The 14,368-nt window shown below is 26.7% G+C and overlaps 2 protein-coding genes across 3 annotated transcripts in view; one reads left to right on the top strand and one right to left on the bottom strand.

Annotated features, from left to right (window-relative positions):
* Nucleotides 1-517, top strand: part of LOC106685773 (RWD domain-containing protein 1) — a 3,814-nt gene extending 3,297 nt beyond the window's left edge. Inside the window, exon 5 of the mRNA XM_014428681.3 lies at nt 70-517. Within this exon, the coding sequence (XP_014284167.1) occupies nt 70-158 (89 nt within the window). The 3' untranslated portion in view covers nt 159-517. The remainder of the gene's footprint in view (nt 1-69) is intronic.
* Nucleotides 518-6,444: 5,927 nt separating this feature from the next.
* The window catches only part of Sirt1 (Sirtuin 1), an 18,419-nt gene continuing 10,495 nt past the window's right edge, over nt 6,445-14,368 (bottom strand). For both annotated transcript variants that reach the window (XM_014428675.3, XM_014428676.2), the window contains 11 exons: nt 13,067-13,194; nt 12,874-12,995; nt 11,810-11,932; nt 11,515-11,708; nt 9,484-9,590; nt 9,285-9,407; nt 8,783-8,938; nt 7,740-7,857; nt 7,505-7,606; nt 7,186-7,412; nt 6,445-6,552 (listed from right to left, as the gene is read on the bottom strand). In XM_014428675.3, coding sequence (XP_014284161.1) covers nt 6,464-6,552; nt 7,186-7,412; nt 7,505-7,606; nt 7,740-7,857; nt 8,783-8,938; nt 9,285-9,407; nt 9,484-9,590; nt 11,515-11,708; nt 11,810-11,932; nt 12,874-12,995; nt 13,067-13,194 — 1,489 coding nt within the window. In that variant the 3' untranslated portion in view covers nt 6,445-6,463. The remainder of the gene's footprint in view (nt 6,553-7,185; nt 7,413-7,504; nt 7,607-7,739; nt 7,858-8,782; nt 8,939-9,284; nt 9,408-9,483; nt 9,591-11,514; nt 11,709-11,809; nt 11,933-12,873; nt 12,996-13,066; nt 13,195-14,368) is intronic.

Raw genomic sequence — 14,368 nt, 5'->3', positions numbered from 1 at the left:
CTATATTTATTAGGTCGATGTATATCATATTAAAATTTATTAATTATATTATTATTTTTTTTTTTGCAGGTGGAGAGTTTGTTAAGGTTGATGAATCGCTATTTCAAGATATTGAAGATCTGGGTATTGATGAAGACCTAGTATCGGATGAAGACTAATTTGATTTTCTAATTCAATTATATTCTTTCATTTTACAAGCTGTTTCCATTATATATTTTTTTGTAAATATATATTTATTTTATATTTGTAAATGATTTTTACTTAATAATCTTTCTGCAACTTTTTTTTTTTTTTTTTATCATTTATAAATACCGAAAATTATATTAAAGAGGGTATAGGATAGTTTTTATTTTTTCATCCTGTTCCTCTTTTGGCTTACATAGGAATTTGCTATTCATATTATCACTTTTTACTCCATCAGTTATCTGAAGTAAAGGTAGAAGATACTAATCATATATCATCAGGACAAAGATGTCCGTAGTTTTCAAAATGTTAAAATAAATAAGTTCCTCTTCCACATTTTTTATTTTTCTTAACCCTGTATGATTTTTATTTTAAATCCTGAATTACCGAACTATGGATTCACCATAAATATTTACTTTCACCTCAGTGGCAATAAAATGGCAATATTTAATTATTCTTGGAAATCAGTATTGGTACTTATTCAAAACCGTTACTCAATCTGACCCTCGTGCATGTCTAAAATGACCAGGAAGACGGTAAAAAAAAAGTTAAAATGACACCATTAAGAGATTTGAATTTATGCGATTTAGATCCTGAAGGTCAGACATGACACTTTAGTACTGTTACCTTGTGTTTTTCTAATGACACTTGTTGATCTAACAGTTCAGCTTCTTTTTTTCAGAAACATAAATTAATAATCAATTGAAAACTCTTTTGTAGTGTAGTGATTTCAAAGAGTCTGTCCCAGAATTAATTTTCTTTACTCTTTGTTAGTTTATATTTTTGTATATCTTGTCAATTAATATATACCATTAAAATATTAATCACGTTCTGAAACTGGACAATTGAATTATTTGCTAATGAAGATGTGTCAATATTTCGCATAATTTTTTGTGTTCATTTGATTGAATATTTTTTTCTTATATTCAGCTCGCCTATCTAGTATTGATCTAAGAAACTATAATTTATTTCTTATAAAATTTAAGAAATGTGATGCATTACATTTATAAAAAAAAGTATTCTTTTGTTTTAATTGTTAATTTATAGGCAAAATAAAACATTACTTTCCTTAAAATTAAAAAAGTATACTTGGGCATAATGCTTTGTTTTTCTAACAGATTTATTTATTTGTATTAAAAATTTGAATTAAATGTCCTTATATACTCTCCAACCAAGGGCATGATGGAATGGACAGGCTGTACCTAAAGTTACTTTCTTTTTCTTGCTAGAACAAGCTTAGACTTTATTCCACACGAAATAATTGAACTTCCCCAAACTGGATATGAACCCTTCTTATTTGCCAATGCTAAGGTGATCCCTCAAAACTTGAAAGAAGGAGTATTAAGGAGAGGTTAAGCTGCCAGGAAAAGTGAAGCTGAAAAGGCAGGCCTTATGATGAATTCTGGAGGCGTGGCAGAGAAGTAGGAGCGAATCACTGGCTGCCTTCTGTTTCAGTTTAATTACAATGGAGGCATTCCTATTATCCTCTTGAGCTCCAAGGGTGTGGTCAGTTCCACTTTCTCTTTGAAGGAGAATAGAGTATGCTATCCCTACCAATAACATTAGCTACCTCAGCTTCTATTTTTATAATTAAAAATTATAGTATGTTTTATTTTATATGTGAGATAACTTATAATAGGGAGGAATAGAAAAGTACTTTGATAAGTGTTTAAATAATTTCTTGCTCCCTATTTTGTATAATTATTAACTTCTATTTAAAAATATCACTTTTACTTTTTGTATTATCAAATAAAAATATATATATATATTCTGAATAAATATTGTATATTTTGATTACAGTCCCGAAACAAATTGTTTGATCTATGTTCATATCCTATTAATTTAAATACCAGTGGGCTTTGGGATGCTAGGGTTACACATATTTTTGTTATTGTTATCTGAGAGGTTTTAACAGCTAAATAGATCAAAATAGACTTTAGACTAACCTAATATTCAAATATTTTCGGGGACAGATCACTTTCCTCCAGCTTAGAGATCTGCAGACTTCTAAAGGTTAGTAACCACTGGTTTAAATGAATATCATTACCTAACACCTTTGCCCTAATGCAGTGGAGCACATAATAAAAATATATAAATAAATGATGAAACTAATAAATGATTTTCACATTATTTTTTTTTTCGAGTAAAAACTTAAAGATACTTATTTGGACTTAAGGCTCTTAATTGCTTCAGCTATTTATCATTCAATTTTAACAAATATGGTACCTGTCATTTATTGCTAATTGAAGTTTTTGGCTTCACTGGATTCTCTAGGGCTGATTTAATAGATTTTTCAGTTTTATAAGTATAAGAAATATGTATATATTTTAATGATTTACCATATTTTTCAAAATATGAAGGGTGAGGGGTGCGGTCAAAAGGAATAAAAAATAGTTAAATATTTATACATTGAGGCCAACGTTAGCCCCATTTTTCAACTCATGAGTTTTTAGTTTTAAAGGAAAAAAGTTTGTACTCAATTAGGATAAGTGACCTCTCGTTTAAGGTAAAATATCAAAATTAACAAACATTTTAACACTGACAGTTACCATGTTTAATGACCGAGTGCCAAAATTATTCATTGCTGATTACGCCTTGAATAAGACACTAAAAAAGAATGATACATAATAAAAAAAAAATTGTACATTTAATTTTCAAACTCTGTAAATAAATTAAAAATTCTTTAAAAGAACTATTAACATTCCTCTACTCCTCATCAGCTGCAGTTTATTTAAATTAATCGGGTATAATAAAATTAATAAAAAGAAAACAAAACAACATTTAAACTTTAATTTTATAGCAAAAATAACACAACAATAATATATCAAAACATGAAACCATTATTACAAATTATCAATACCTTAATAAAATAATACTTTATTTTTTCATTCAGATCTCCATAAAACTTACTCTTTGTAGGAAGAATATCTGACAAATAATTTTTTACTTATAAAGCTAGCAAAAAAAGTACAATTTGTACAGTAAATGATATAATTTAACAGCGGAAGAAACTATAAAATTTATCATAGCGTTTACCAAATGCTGATCTTTCCATAGACCAGAATATGAATACAAAGAATTGGATTCTAAGAAAAACATTTTTGAGCTTCCCCATTTTTTCAACATAACTTGTTAAAAATATTATGTTACAATACACATCATCATAACTAAACATTTAAGACAGAACTATAATAAAATGAGTAACATTTGCTAATCTTAAAAGTAAATATAACAATAAAATACAATTTCTTTTAAGTCTTTCAAAAACAAATAATAGAAAAGTGTTATAAAAAAAAATTAAAGACAGTTTTAGTTTTAATATGTTTACATAAAACTGAACACAAATAATCTACAGATATATAAGAAAATATAATGTAATAAAAAAAAAAAAGTCACTTTTCCACCATTTTTATAAGTAAAGAGTAGAGTATACATATTAGACATTACAAATTTATTCTTTGAACAAGTCAAAGTCACAGTCTTATACAGTAATAAACATAAATATTACATAGTAAACATGCAAATTATTTTTACACAATAGATACATAGTAAATAAACAAAATAATTACAAACTACATATTTTATTGCAGAACCTTAAGACCAGACCAGCTTTTATACAAATAATTACAGTAAAGCCGACCGAAAATCTTCATAACGATACGATACACCGAGGAAGACAGTTAAAATTTCTGATTATATTTTTGTTTTATTTTAATAATCTCAAACTATATATTTCCTTATAAATTTATTTCAATTTCCAATGAACCTCTCGACACATTATAAATCTTAAAAAATGTAAGCTTTTTAAAATAAAAGAAAGAGAACATCCTCCTTTTATTCGCATAATTTTCTAAACATGCCATAAAGCTATTCTTCAATGAGGAACGTGATAGTGAAATCATAAACTACACTTTGGCTTGCTTTTCAATAGTCTTGAAATGTAGAAAATAATTTTTAAAAAATAAAACATAATAATAAAGGGTAAGTACCTAAGAAAAGATAAATAATATAAATAGATGGGAAAAAAATTTTCAGAAAAAAATTACCAACTCATTTTTGATTAATTATTTTCTCTTATTGATGATTATAATCTAAAGGTAAAATATTTGTCAAAAAAATTCATTTCAAATGAGAACACGAGCATTTTAGCATCTGATGATAAATAATGATCGCTCAATAATTTGATTTTTTGTTGTTTTATTTTCGTGCTTATGTTCTTGATGTTTTTGCACCACAAATATCACAATCCTAACAACTATTTGATTAGAAAAAAAATTATGCCATAAAATTCGTTTACTATAAAACTTTAGTACTTTAATTTTAACAAAAATAATATTTTAACTTTTTCCTTCTATAGTAAAAAAAATTAAATTAATAATTGTTAAAATTTGTGAATTTATGCTATAATAATATGTTCAGCAGATTATTCACGAAGTGTTGTGGCCGATATTAAAAAAAATACAAAATCAGATTAACAAATTGCATAAATAGTGAACCATATTTCATAAAATGAATTCATCAGTTTTAATGAAGGTACTAAAAAAAAATATATATGAATAAATTGTATTAAGAATGAATTAGTGAGAAGTAAGATTTTTATATTATATAAGCGATATAGAAAAAACAGAAATCATGATTAACCAATTGGTGATTTAAGTTTGAGTTTTCATGTTTTAACTTTATCTACATGATAAAGGTATTAATTAATAAATATTAGAAATTTCCTAAGAAGAAATAATTTCCTCGTCCCTCCCTCCCTTTCTATAATCTTTCATAAGATAAATATGATCAGCCGCACTATAAATTAAAAAGCTTTCAATTAATTTCTAAGATAACTTTTTTATTTCTTATATTCAGAACTATACATTCAAATAAAACATAAACATTACATGTATGTTAATGCTTACACAAATTTACAATATTTCACTAAATCTGTCAAAATTTCAAAGGAGTCATTATGAACTCTGGGATCCTATCAGATAGCTACTTTGACAATTCCAGGGTTAAACTTTAGAATACATTGCCACAGCCAGAAATTACAACTAACGAAGATCAGTTGACAAATTTATTTTGTATTTAAAACGCCAAATTTTCACAGTAGCAGTTTTATGTATAAAAATGTCTTCAAATATGTAAAAATAAGCCATATACATTATTAATGACGTTTTTTTTTTTTCTTTTGGTGTGATTTAAATGTACCAGGTCCCGGACCGCATATAAAACTTGTTTAAATGTCTATATAAAACTCTTTTATAATCACTTATTTTTGTGTGTGTTAAAATTATTTTTAACAATACAGTAACTTGACAAAATACAAAGGAACTATCATGTTCTAACCACATTTGATTGTCTTAAAAAAAAAAAAAATGTTAACTACTTTCATATTAACTAACTTGTAACTACAGTTTTCCAATTACTGTCATGAATCGACAACAGCTCGAAATATTTTTATTTGTTTTATCATTTAAATATTTAGAGCCATTTATGATGCATGACAAAACTAAGTATTAAAATTAAAAACATAAAATAAGAGAAAAAGTCTTTGTTGTTATCTATAAGTTTCAAATAGAGATTAATATAAAAATAATAAGCTTATATCACAAAAACATTGTCAGAGGGAAACTGACCTCTAAGGATGGAAAACATTAAAAATTAAATTATAACTCTGCGCCTTTTGATATAGGTGCTAATAAATCTAAGAAAACAGTATAAATTAATAAACTTGTTCAAAATAAATTGATATATAAATACAAATTAAAAAAAAATTTGTATTATAGTTAATTAACTTTGGACTAAAAGAAATAAGCCTATATAATATATAAACAACTACAAGTTTTATCGACCATTAACTATACTGATGCCATTTAAGAAAATTTTTGTTTAAATATGGAAAAAAAAGGAATAAAAAGAAAAACCTATGGTTCGCTTCCCTCTTGTACATACAAATGCATACCAAGATACAATTTACAAAGCCTATGTGAAATACATTCACCACAAACTTAACTGTATATTTATAACCAACTAAAAAAAAAAATAAATATTTGCAAATTGCCTTAAAAAAAAAAAAAATTAATTTATATATATACACACACAAATATATATATTTTATCACCAATGATAATTCTTATAAATATATATATATAAGGTCAAGTTACACTAATATATTTCTGATAGAAATTTAAATGAACAAATTGACTATCAGAATGTCGAGGGTCGATAGTAACAAGTTTTATATATATATACACATACATACATAAGAAAGAAAAGAAAAAAAATTCTTTTAATCCGCACTTTCCGAAGATTCATCTTCAGGAAGTTCAGCTCCTGGGAAGACATATCTTCTCTTATGTACGCAATAATATGTGTTCTCTGAAACATGATTCAACAAATTTTCATAAATATATAAATAAGTCACGTAGAATTTGTTTGGGGTGAAGAAAGAAAGGTCAAGAAAGAAAACACACAGATGAGTGTAAATGTGAACTGTACGTGTGAAGTTTATGTTTTTAAAATTCTTTCCTTTTATGACCACAATCCCTAACGATATTAATAAAATACATATAGCTATTTTCCAACTTCTATATTGTCACAGTTACAATAATATTCACAATTTTAATAATAATAATAATATTAAAAATTCACTTCTAAAAAAAAAAAAAAAGAACTATCAAACAAAATTCCATTTCACTCAGTCCTTTTTTTTTTCTTTATTAGCTTCTATAAACAATTTAATAGATTTATTTTTTCATTTATATCGATTTTCAAACTACTAAGATCAATGAAAAAATTCATCCCCCCCCCTCTGAGTAAATTAACTTAGAATTTGCTTTGACCTCAAATAGTTTCTGATAGAAATTGGTTAACAATGCAAGCTTCTAAATGACTTAAAGAGAGGCAACATAATACAGAGTATTTAAAGTTGAACTTTTAATAAGTTTTTCAAAAATAATTATTTAATGCTCAAATTTTTATCATGGATCATACATTCAATCCTAAACTTACCTTTGTCTGGGGATGAAGCAAACGGGATGTTTGCAGTGTTTGTGGGCGAAAGTGTTCTGTCACTGCTGTTATTGCTACTTTCTCCAATACCACTATCCCTAGAAGAGTCCAGTGATATATGACGGGTATTTTCGTCACCAACAATGTGTCTCTTTCCTATTTTCTGGCATTTAACTTTTGATACTTCAGACTCCTTTGAAGCTTCTTCGGTTTCCTCTTCGCTGGAACTGATAAAAAAAAAAAAATATATACACGTATATAAAAGAAACAATATTACCAAAACAATTATGAAAAATAAAACTGGTAAATAGGAAATTACCCTGAATCTGAAGAGTCTGATGTGAAAGCTTGTACATCAAGTTCTGTACAAACTGTCACAGGCTTATCTCTCCAACATACTTGACTCCAATCTCCTCCAAGCCTAGCAATTACAGATTAATAAGTAAATTATACATACCTTAAAAACATAAAAACTAACTTATTCATACATGTATTCAAGAGTTATTACTGAATAAACATTAGAAATTAAAACAATTAGTAAATATGCAACTTACTCTCGGCACAGATGGTCAATGATAACATCAGAATCACCAAGTAATTCCACATCAAAGTTCATATAAGGAAGTCTTTCCCTATTAATTAGAACTTGGGGAACATCACCTGGCAACGAACCTATGAAATAAAAGAACAATATAAGACCTTCACCGTTGATGGCATTTTTAAATAATTATAACTTTCACTTATAGTCTAGAACTGCTGAAGAGAAACAGATGAAGTTAGACTGTTAGAAGTCTGTTCATTGTAACTATTAGTTAATCTACATAATGGAAATAAAAGAGGATATAGATAACAATAATTAAAGTATATCCAGCAGGGTATAGACAGCCATTCAAGCAAAACGAAACAATTTATATAAAACTTAAAACACATCTTTTTAAAAATTTAAGACACGATCAATCTAGTGGGCAAAAGGGAGTCAGCAACCACTGGAGGGGTAGAAAGTTCTAGCATATTAATAGAAAAAAAAGTTATCAACAAAAACATGCATTAATTCATTAAAAATTTAGAATAATTTATCGAATTATTTAAAAGATTTTTTTAAATTGCATCAATTATTTAGTGTTATCATTAACTCTAAATAATGTAGAATGATTTTATTTCATATAAGAAAGGGAGTTTATAAGTAACAACACTAAACCGTCACCAATTAATTTAACAGTAAAATACAAATAAAACCTCGTCAAATATGTTTAAATTAGGGGAAGAAGCCTTTGAAATGTATATAAATTGTGCCAATTTATTACTTTTTCATTAATAAAACTTAGTCGTCAAAACTTTCATTTGTAAGACAGAATACCTACAAAACTTGAGAAACAGTTTCATTATCATTTTGATTTTTAGTACAGAGGCGACTTAACAGATGAGTCCAGTAAAATTATTCTCACGATGAGACTTATGCTTATTTTAAGAAATATATTGACCAAAAATTAAATTAATAAACTTCCAGACAAATAATTACTTGATTATTTGAAATACTAATAAAAATGTATATGTCTTAAAATTAAGAGCTAAAGAAAGGTACACAAGAGCTGCTTACTTGGGATAAGAGCTACTGGCCGAACTTTCAATGAGGATCCAATTACAATTAGAAGATCGCATTGGTCTTTGTCTAAGGCCATCGTATCATGAAAAGTGTCAGACAGTCCTTCTCCGAAGAAAACAATATCTGGTTTCATAATACCTTTTACGTTATCTGAAAATAACACAGGTGCAATGTTAATATCGATTAGATCAACAATGTTAAATTAATAATAACAGTTCATATGATTTCTCAAATATCATAATAATGCATTGTCTATGGCAAATAAATCATTAAAATTTTATAGATAACTGATAATTAAGATAAAATAACCTATACCACATCATTAATTATACCTGAATTCTACTATTAGAGTAACAATGACTAAAGTTCTGTTCAATTACTAACTAATAAAAAAATATGCCGATTTTATATTGGAGATTTTAAGGTCTCAAGACTTCAAATTTTAGTCACTTGGTATATTAATTTAATATTATAAATATTACAGATATTTACTAACCGCCTGTTTCCGATGTACTACATTTAGTGCAGTATGGTATGTTCTGCTCAAATATAGTTTCTTTTATTTCATGGGAAGAGACTTTGTGGCCACACTTTGTGCAAGTAGCCGTGGCGAAAGAACCTGAGCAAAAATTGATTTTCATTATTACAGAGTACCATCAATAAAATGAGAATGTAGAAGAAAAAAAAAAACTCACCATGACATTCGATCAAATTTTCGATACCAGCAACTCTTTCCAATGTGTCAATGTTTTGGGTATAGTTCCTTAATAACTTTTTATGTCTTTCTATCATTTTGATAAACCTGTGCAATTAAAAATTTATATATTACGTTCACATTATAATAATAATAAAAAAGAAAAATGGATAAGGAATCATCAATTATACTCTTGATACTGTGCGGTAAAGCCAATTGGAAAGGCAACTCTATTGAGTAATAATAACAACAATAATGGTTTGCCGAAATTTTAAACTTTTAATTTAACAAAACTCATGTACTTAGTCGAGTCTGATGCTAAAATGGCAATAATGGTAAATAAAATCAGAGTTAGTGCTCCATTGTCAAAATCGACACTTAATGGAGGCTTTGTAAAGCTTAAACATGAAAGGCAGAGAAAAATATTTTATATACTTTTACAAACACAGTCTAACCTCTAAATATAGGGTGTGTCTCAGTACAGTTTTGGGCCGAACTCTAAGGCCCGATCAGGAAGATATTTTATTTGTGTGTTTTTTTAACTGTTTACAACAAGTTTAAAAATCAATAAGAATATACAATATCAAGATTATATTTGTAAAATTAAAAAAAAAGTTCATTTAAATTAATAAAAAGCTATTTTTTCGATCTCTCCCCTAAAACCTAGAATTGATTTATTAACATTTTCTAACAATCATCATTTTATGAATTAAAGATTTTATTTTTTTTTAAATCTAAATAAATGTACAAAGTTTTTTTATAAATTTAAGTTTCAGATATTTAAAAATACTATTTGAACTGATACTGCCCACTTTCTAAATTACTCCAGGGATTGATAATAAGATTGTTTAGAAGGAAAACCAATTCTTACAAATTGTGCAACCTAACAACATTACAATATTAATAAAATTATTATTGTTAATAAAGTAAAAAATAAATATAGTTCTGGACTGTCAAATTATATTAATATTAACAATGTTTTACGTCTAATAAAATTGATTGACCGTAAGTGAATATGAAGGAGATGGACAGGCTGTGTTCAACAAGAAACAAAAATCACTATCAATACAAATATCTTTTTGTTATCATTATCCAAACTATTGTCTATGTTTAGTTTTCCATCGTTATATTTAATAATCTTTAAATACTTTACCGAAACACTTTACTTCAATAATGTTATCTTCTTATAATTTCTTTTCTTTTAATATTATCACTTTAATTTCATGTATTTGTTTTGTTTTTTATATGTTTATTTTAATTTTATTTTTTATCTATTTAAATGATGGATACAAGATTTATTTATATGATATATTTATACTTGACCCAATGTTTGTAATTCTTTCTCCCCCCACGAAATCTCAACAATCAGTCCCTTGTTTACATCTCCACTCTTCACCACAGGTATTTTTAATTTATTCTTTCTTCTTATTCCTCATTATACTACCTTTTTTATGATATTTCCTTATTGTTTTCTGGTCATTTAATTTACACTCAACTCAGTTTAATTTGCAAAATAATTTTTTTTAATACATAAACTCTAACTCATTCCTATGATAACATTCACTATTGCCTCAACATCATTAATTTGTTAATTATTATATCTCCTTAGTTAATTAAATTAATAGATCCTTTAAATAATATATACTCAGATATATCAGTTCACTATTCTTTAATATGTTAATTAATAATTTTCATATTTATTATTATTCTCCCTATCAATTTATTCAAGTTTTTGATAGATTATATGCCTCCACCTTTATACCTTTTCTACTCAAACATCAACTCTACTTTCTTTGTGTCTTTTTATTTTAAGTCTGACAAAGACCTACAGTGTGGGTCGAAATATTGGCAATGAATAAACAGTTTAGAACTATTTTTTGTTTCTTCTTGACACAAGCCCTTACCATCTCTTTCATAATAATTTTTTTAGAATTGTACATTTTATTAACCCATTACTCCAAACTGGCATACCAGCAACAGAAATATGTTAGATAAATAATTTATACTAAAACAAAAATGATCTTCCCCCTACCTATGCGACGGGGAAGGTTGAAATAATCCTGGGTAAATTTCTTTAGCGAATTTGAAAAAAGGCCTCGGATCCTGTCTAAAGAATGTGATGTCGAACATAGCTTGTGGATCTGGCAAATTGGGAAAGTCCACAGCCAATCTTGCATAAACGCCATCTTTACTTCTGAAATCTGGTATTCCACAAGAAACCGAGACCTAAAAAAATAAAATCATTTTAGGAATGTAAAATTCATCAATATTTGAAACTAAGAACATATTTATTCAAATAATAAATAAATAAGATATTATAAACTTACCCCAGCTCCTGTTAAAACTATGATTTTGTTGGATTGTTTAATGAGTTGAACGACATGATCTAGACTATACACTTTTGGAAGTGGGTTTCTTCTTGGGGGTTCGGAAAGATACGAAAATATAAGCTATAAAAGAAAAAAAAGTTAAAAAGGCTGATAAATAAGCCTTATTTATTATTCAATAATACATTTACTAACACTCATAGAATAACAAAGAAAAGCAATTTAATAGACTAGGCTAAACTAAAATATTAATTGTTGATAAATTACTTAAAACATTTGATTAATGACATTTAAACAACTGGATTTTAAATAATAAAACCTGAGTTATTGTTGAAAAACTATTTAATCACCAGATTCCTTTGAATACAAAATATTCATCAAGAAATAAAAAAAAATTGCCAATATTTTAATTTAAATAGGTACATAAAATAGTTATGGCCAATTAAAATTATATATTTATTAAAGTTATAGATGTATATATTTTTTTATAATAAGTAAACTCCACACACTTATCCGTGATAGAAGAGCAATAATTAAGAGGAAGAGAAGATATTTTTTCAAGATGAAAAAATTGATTTTTAAAATAAAATTGAATTGCTGAATGGTACTTTATTAAGTTAATATGAAAAATGAAAACAAATTATTATTATTATTATTTATGTTGAACCTAGTTGGCTGCATCATACTGAGTGGAAAAGACAAACAAACATGATGTAGGTATTAATCAATTATTATAAAGAACAGACTGTCAATCTAAAATAAAAGATGAGGATGCCAAATCAGGATGTGAGGAGTTTTGCCATGAAAATTAAGGATGCATGTTGCCAACAAATTCAACTTCTAACAGAAACAGAAAACTTCCAGTCTGATTGAAGAATCCATGGTATTGGTTTCTTATATGATGATTATTAATTAATTTTACAAATGATATTTTATGATATGATATCATGGATCATCTAAACATATTTTTCTTCTAATAGACTACATTTGAAAAATGCTATACTCAAATAAACAATAACACAGAAAAAAGATTCAGTATTTATCAACAGATTTTCAGAATATACCTTCCATAATGCTAAGTCACTGATGGTGTCTGGTAGATCTGCATTATCCCCTGTAATTTGGCTAAGAACTAATCTGGGACTCACTCCTTTCAGCATTTGCTTCTCCAGCCAGCTCATCGAACCTAAAATAACAATAGTCAATACACGAACATTATCATAACTTGACTAACATAAACATTCATACAATACATACTGGCCATAGGTTTCCAATGGTGACTGTCGGACAAAATGCTGAGATCAGACACGTTACTAACAGTTGATGAAACATCATCGTCATCATCTGTGGCATAATTATCGGACAAAGTAAGAAGACCATTTTTTCTAGAACAAAAGATAATAAAAACATTAAAAAATAAAACTCTGAAATATGTACCAATAAACAAACATATTGTATATACAATAAACCCTCTCTTATGACATATATTCGATAGCACCCTCACACAAAGGAAGCAAATTTATATAATATATTTTTAGATTTAATAGTAAAATAATAATTATTTTACAGATGGGGTAGCTCAATTAATACAGCACTAGCTCTAACTTTCGTTTGGTTTTCAGTTAAGTAGTAAAACAACTTTAGAGACTATCTTGGGGAAAATTAAAAAAAACTTGGGGGCTTAATAAAAAAAACGTCTGGGCTTTCAACTGAGCTTGAATGATGAACATTTCACCTAGGCTTATAATAACCAATAGTTGCCATTAATTAGATGGTTTTTTAAAAACTATTTAATTAAGTACATTCTAATACTTAGCAATAATGATAAATGATAGAATATTAAAGAAATAAAAGATAATTAGATAAATTACAACATCAAACTCATTTGAAAAGTTTTCCAGTAGGCAAGGACAGAGGTAATATAGGGAAAAAATGCTATTTAGCTTTATACTCGGGTAGTAGCCTACATCAAGAGCAAATTTGAGATATAAATAATAAATAATATTTAATAGTATTAAACAGCATTTTTCTTATTTATTTATTTTTTCACTACAAGTAAATATATTTATAGATTAATGATTAAAATTGTTTTCTATCTATAGTGATATTAATTTTAAGACTTATGTTTTTGATTATACATTGTCATGTAAGCTATAATAATGCTCATGGTAAGGTAGAGGGCATTGTACTTACATCTTAATTATTAAGAATTCTTATCAGAAAAAAATAAAATACATTAAAAGCAACCCTTAAAAATGCCAATTGTTTTTTCTACAGTAAATTTTTAATTGTGATGTATTTAATATCTGCCAGTAGTTATAATAATGAACATACAATAATTTAATCAAGCATCAAGATTCACTAAAAACTTTATTTAGAAATAAAATGTAGTCAGGACATTTCGGAATCAAGGTCAAGTAATATGTCATAACACCCAATATGGTTAGAAAATAGTTGGACAAAACAAAAAGTATACTGGAACCTAATTCATACTTCCATTATCTTATTAAATAAATACACACACACACAAATCCTTATATATATATGTGTATATATATG

Source organism: Halyomorpha halys, unplaced genomic scaffold (genome assembly GCF_000696795.3).
Source record: "Halyomorpha halys isolate HHAL.00 unplaced genomic scaffold, Hhal_1.1 Scaffold737.1, whole genome shotgun sequence".
Classification (NCBI taxonomy): domain Eukaryota; kingdom Metazoa; phylum Arthropoda; class Insecta; order Hemiptera; family Pentatomidae; genus Halyomorpha; species Halyomorpha halys.
Note: the sequence above shows the minus strand (reverse complement) of the source record. Positions and strands in the feature narration are given on the sequence as shown.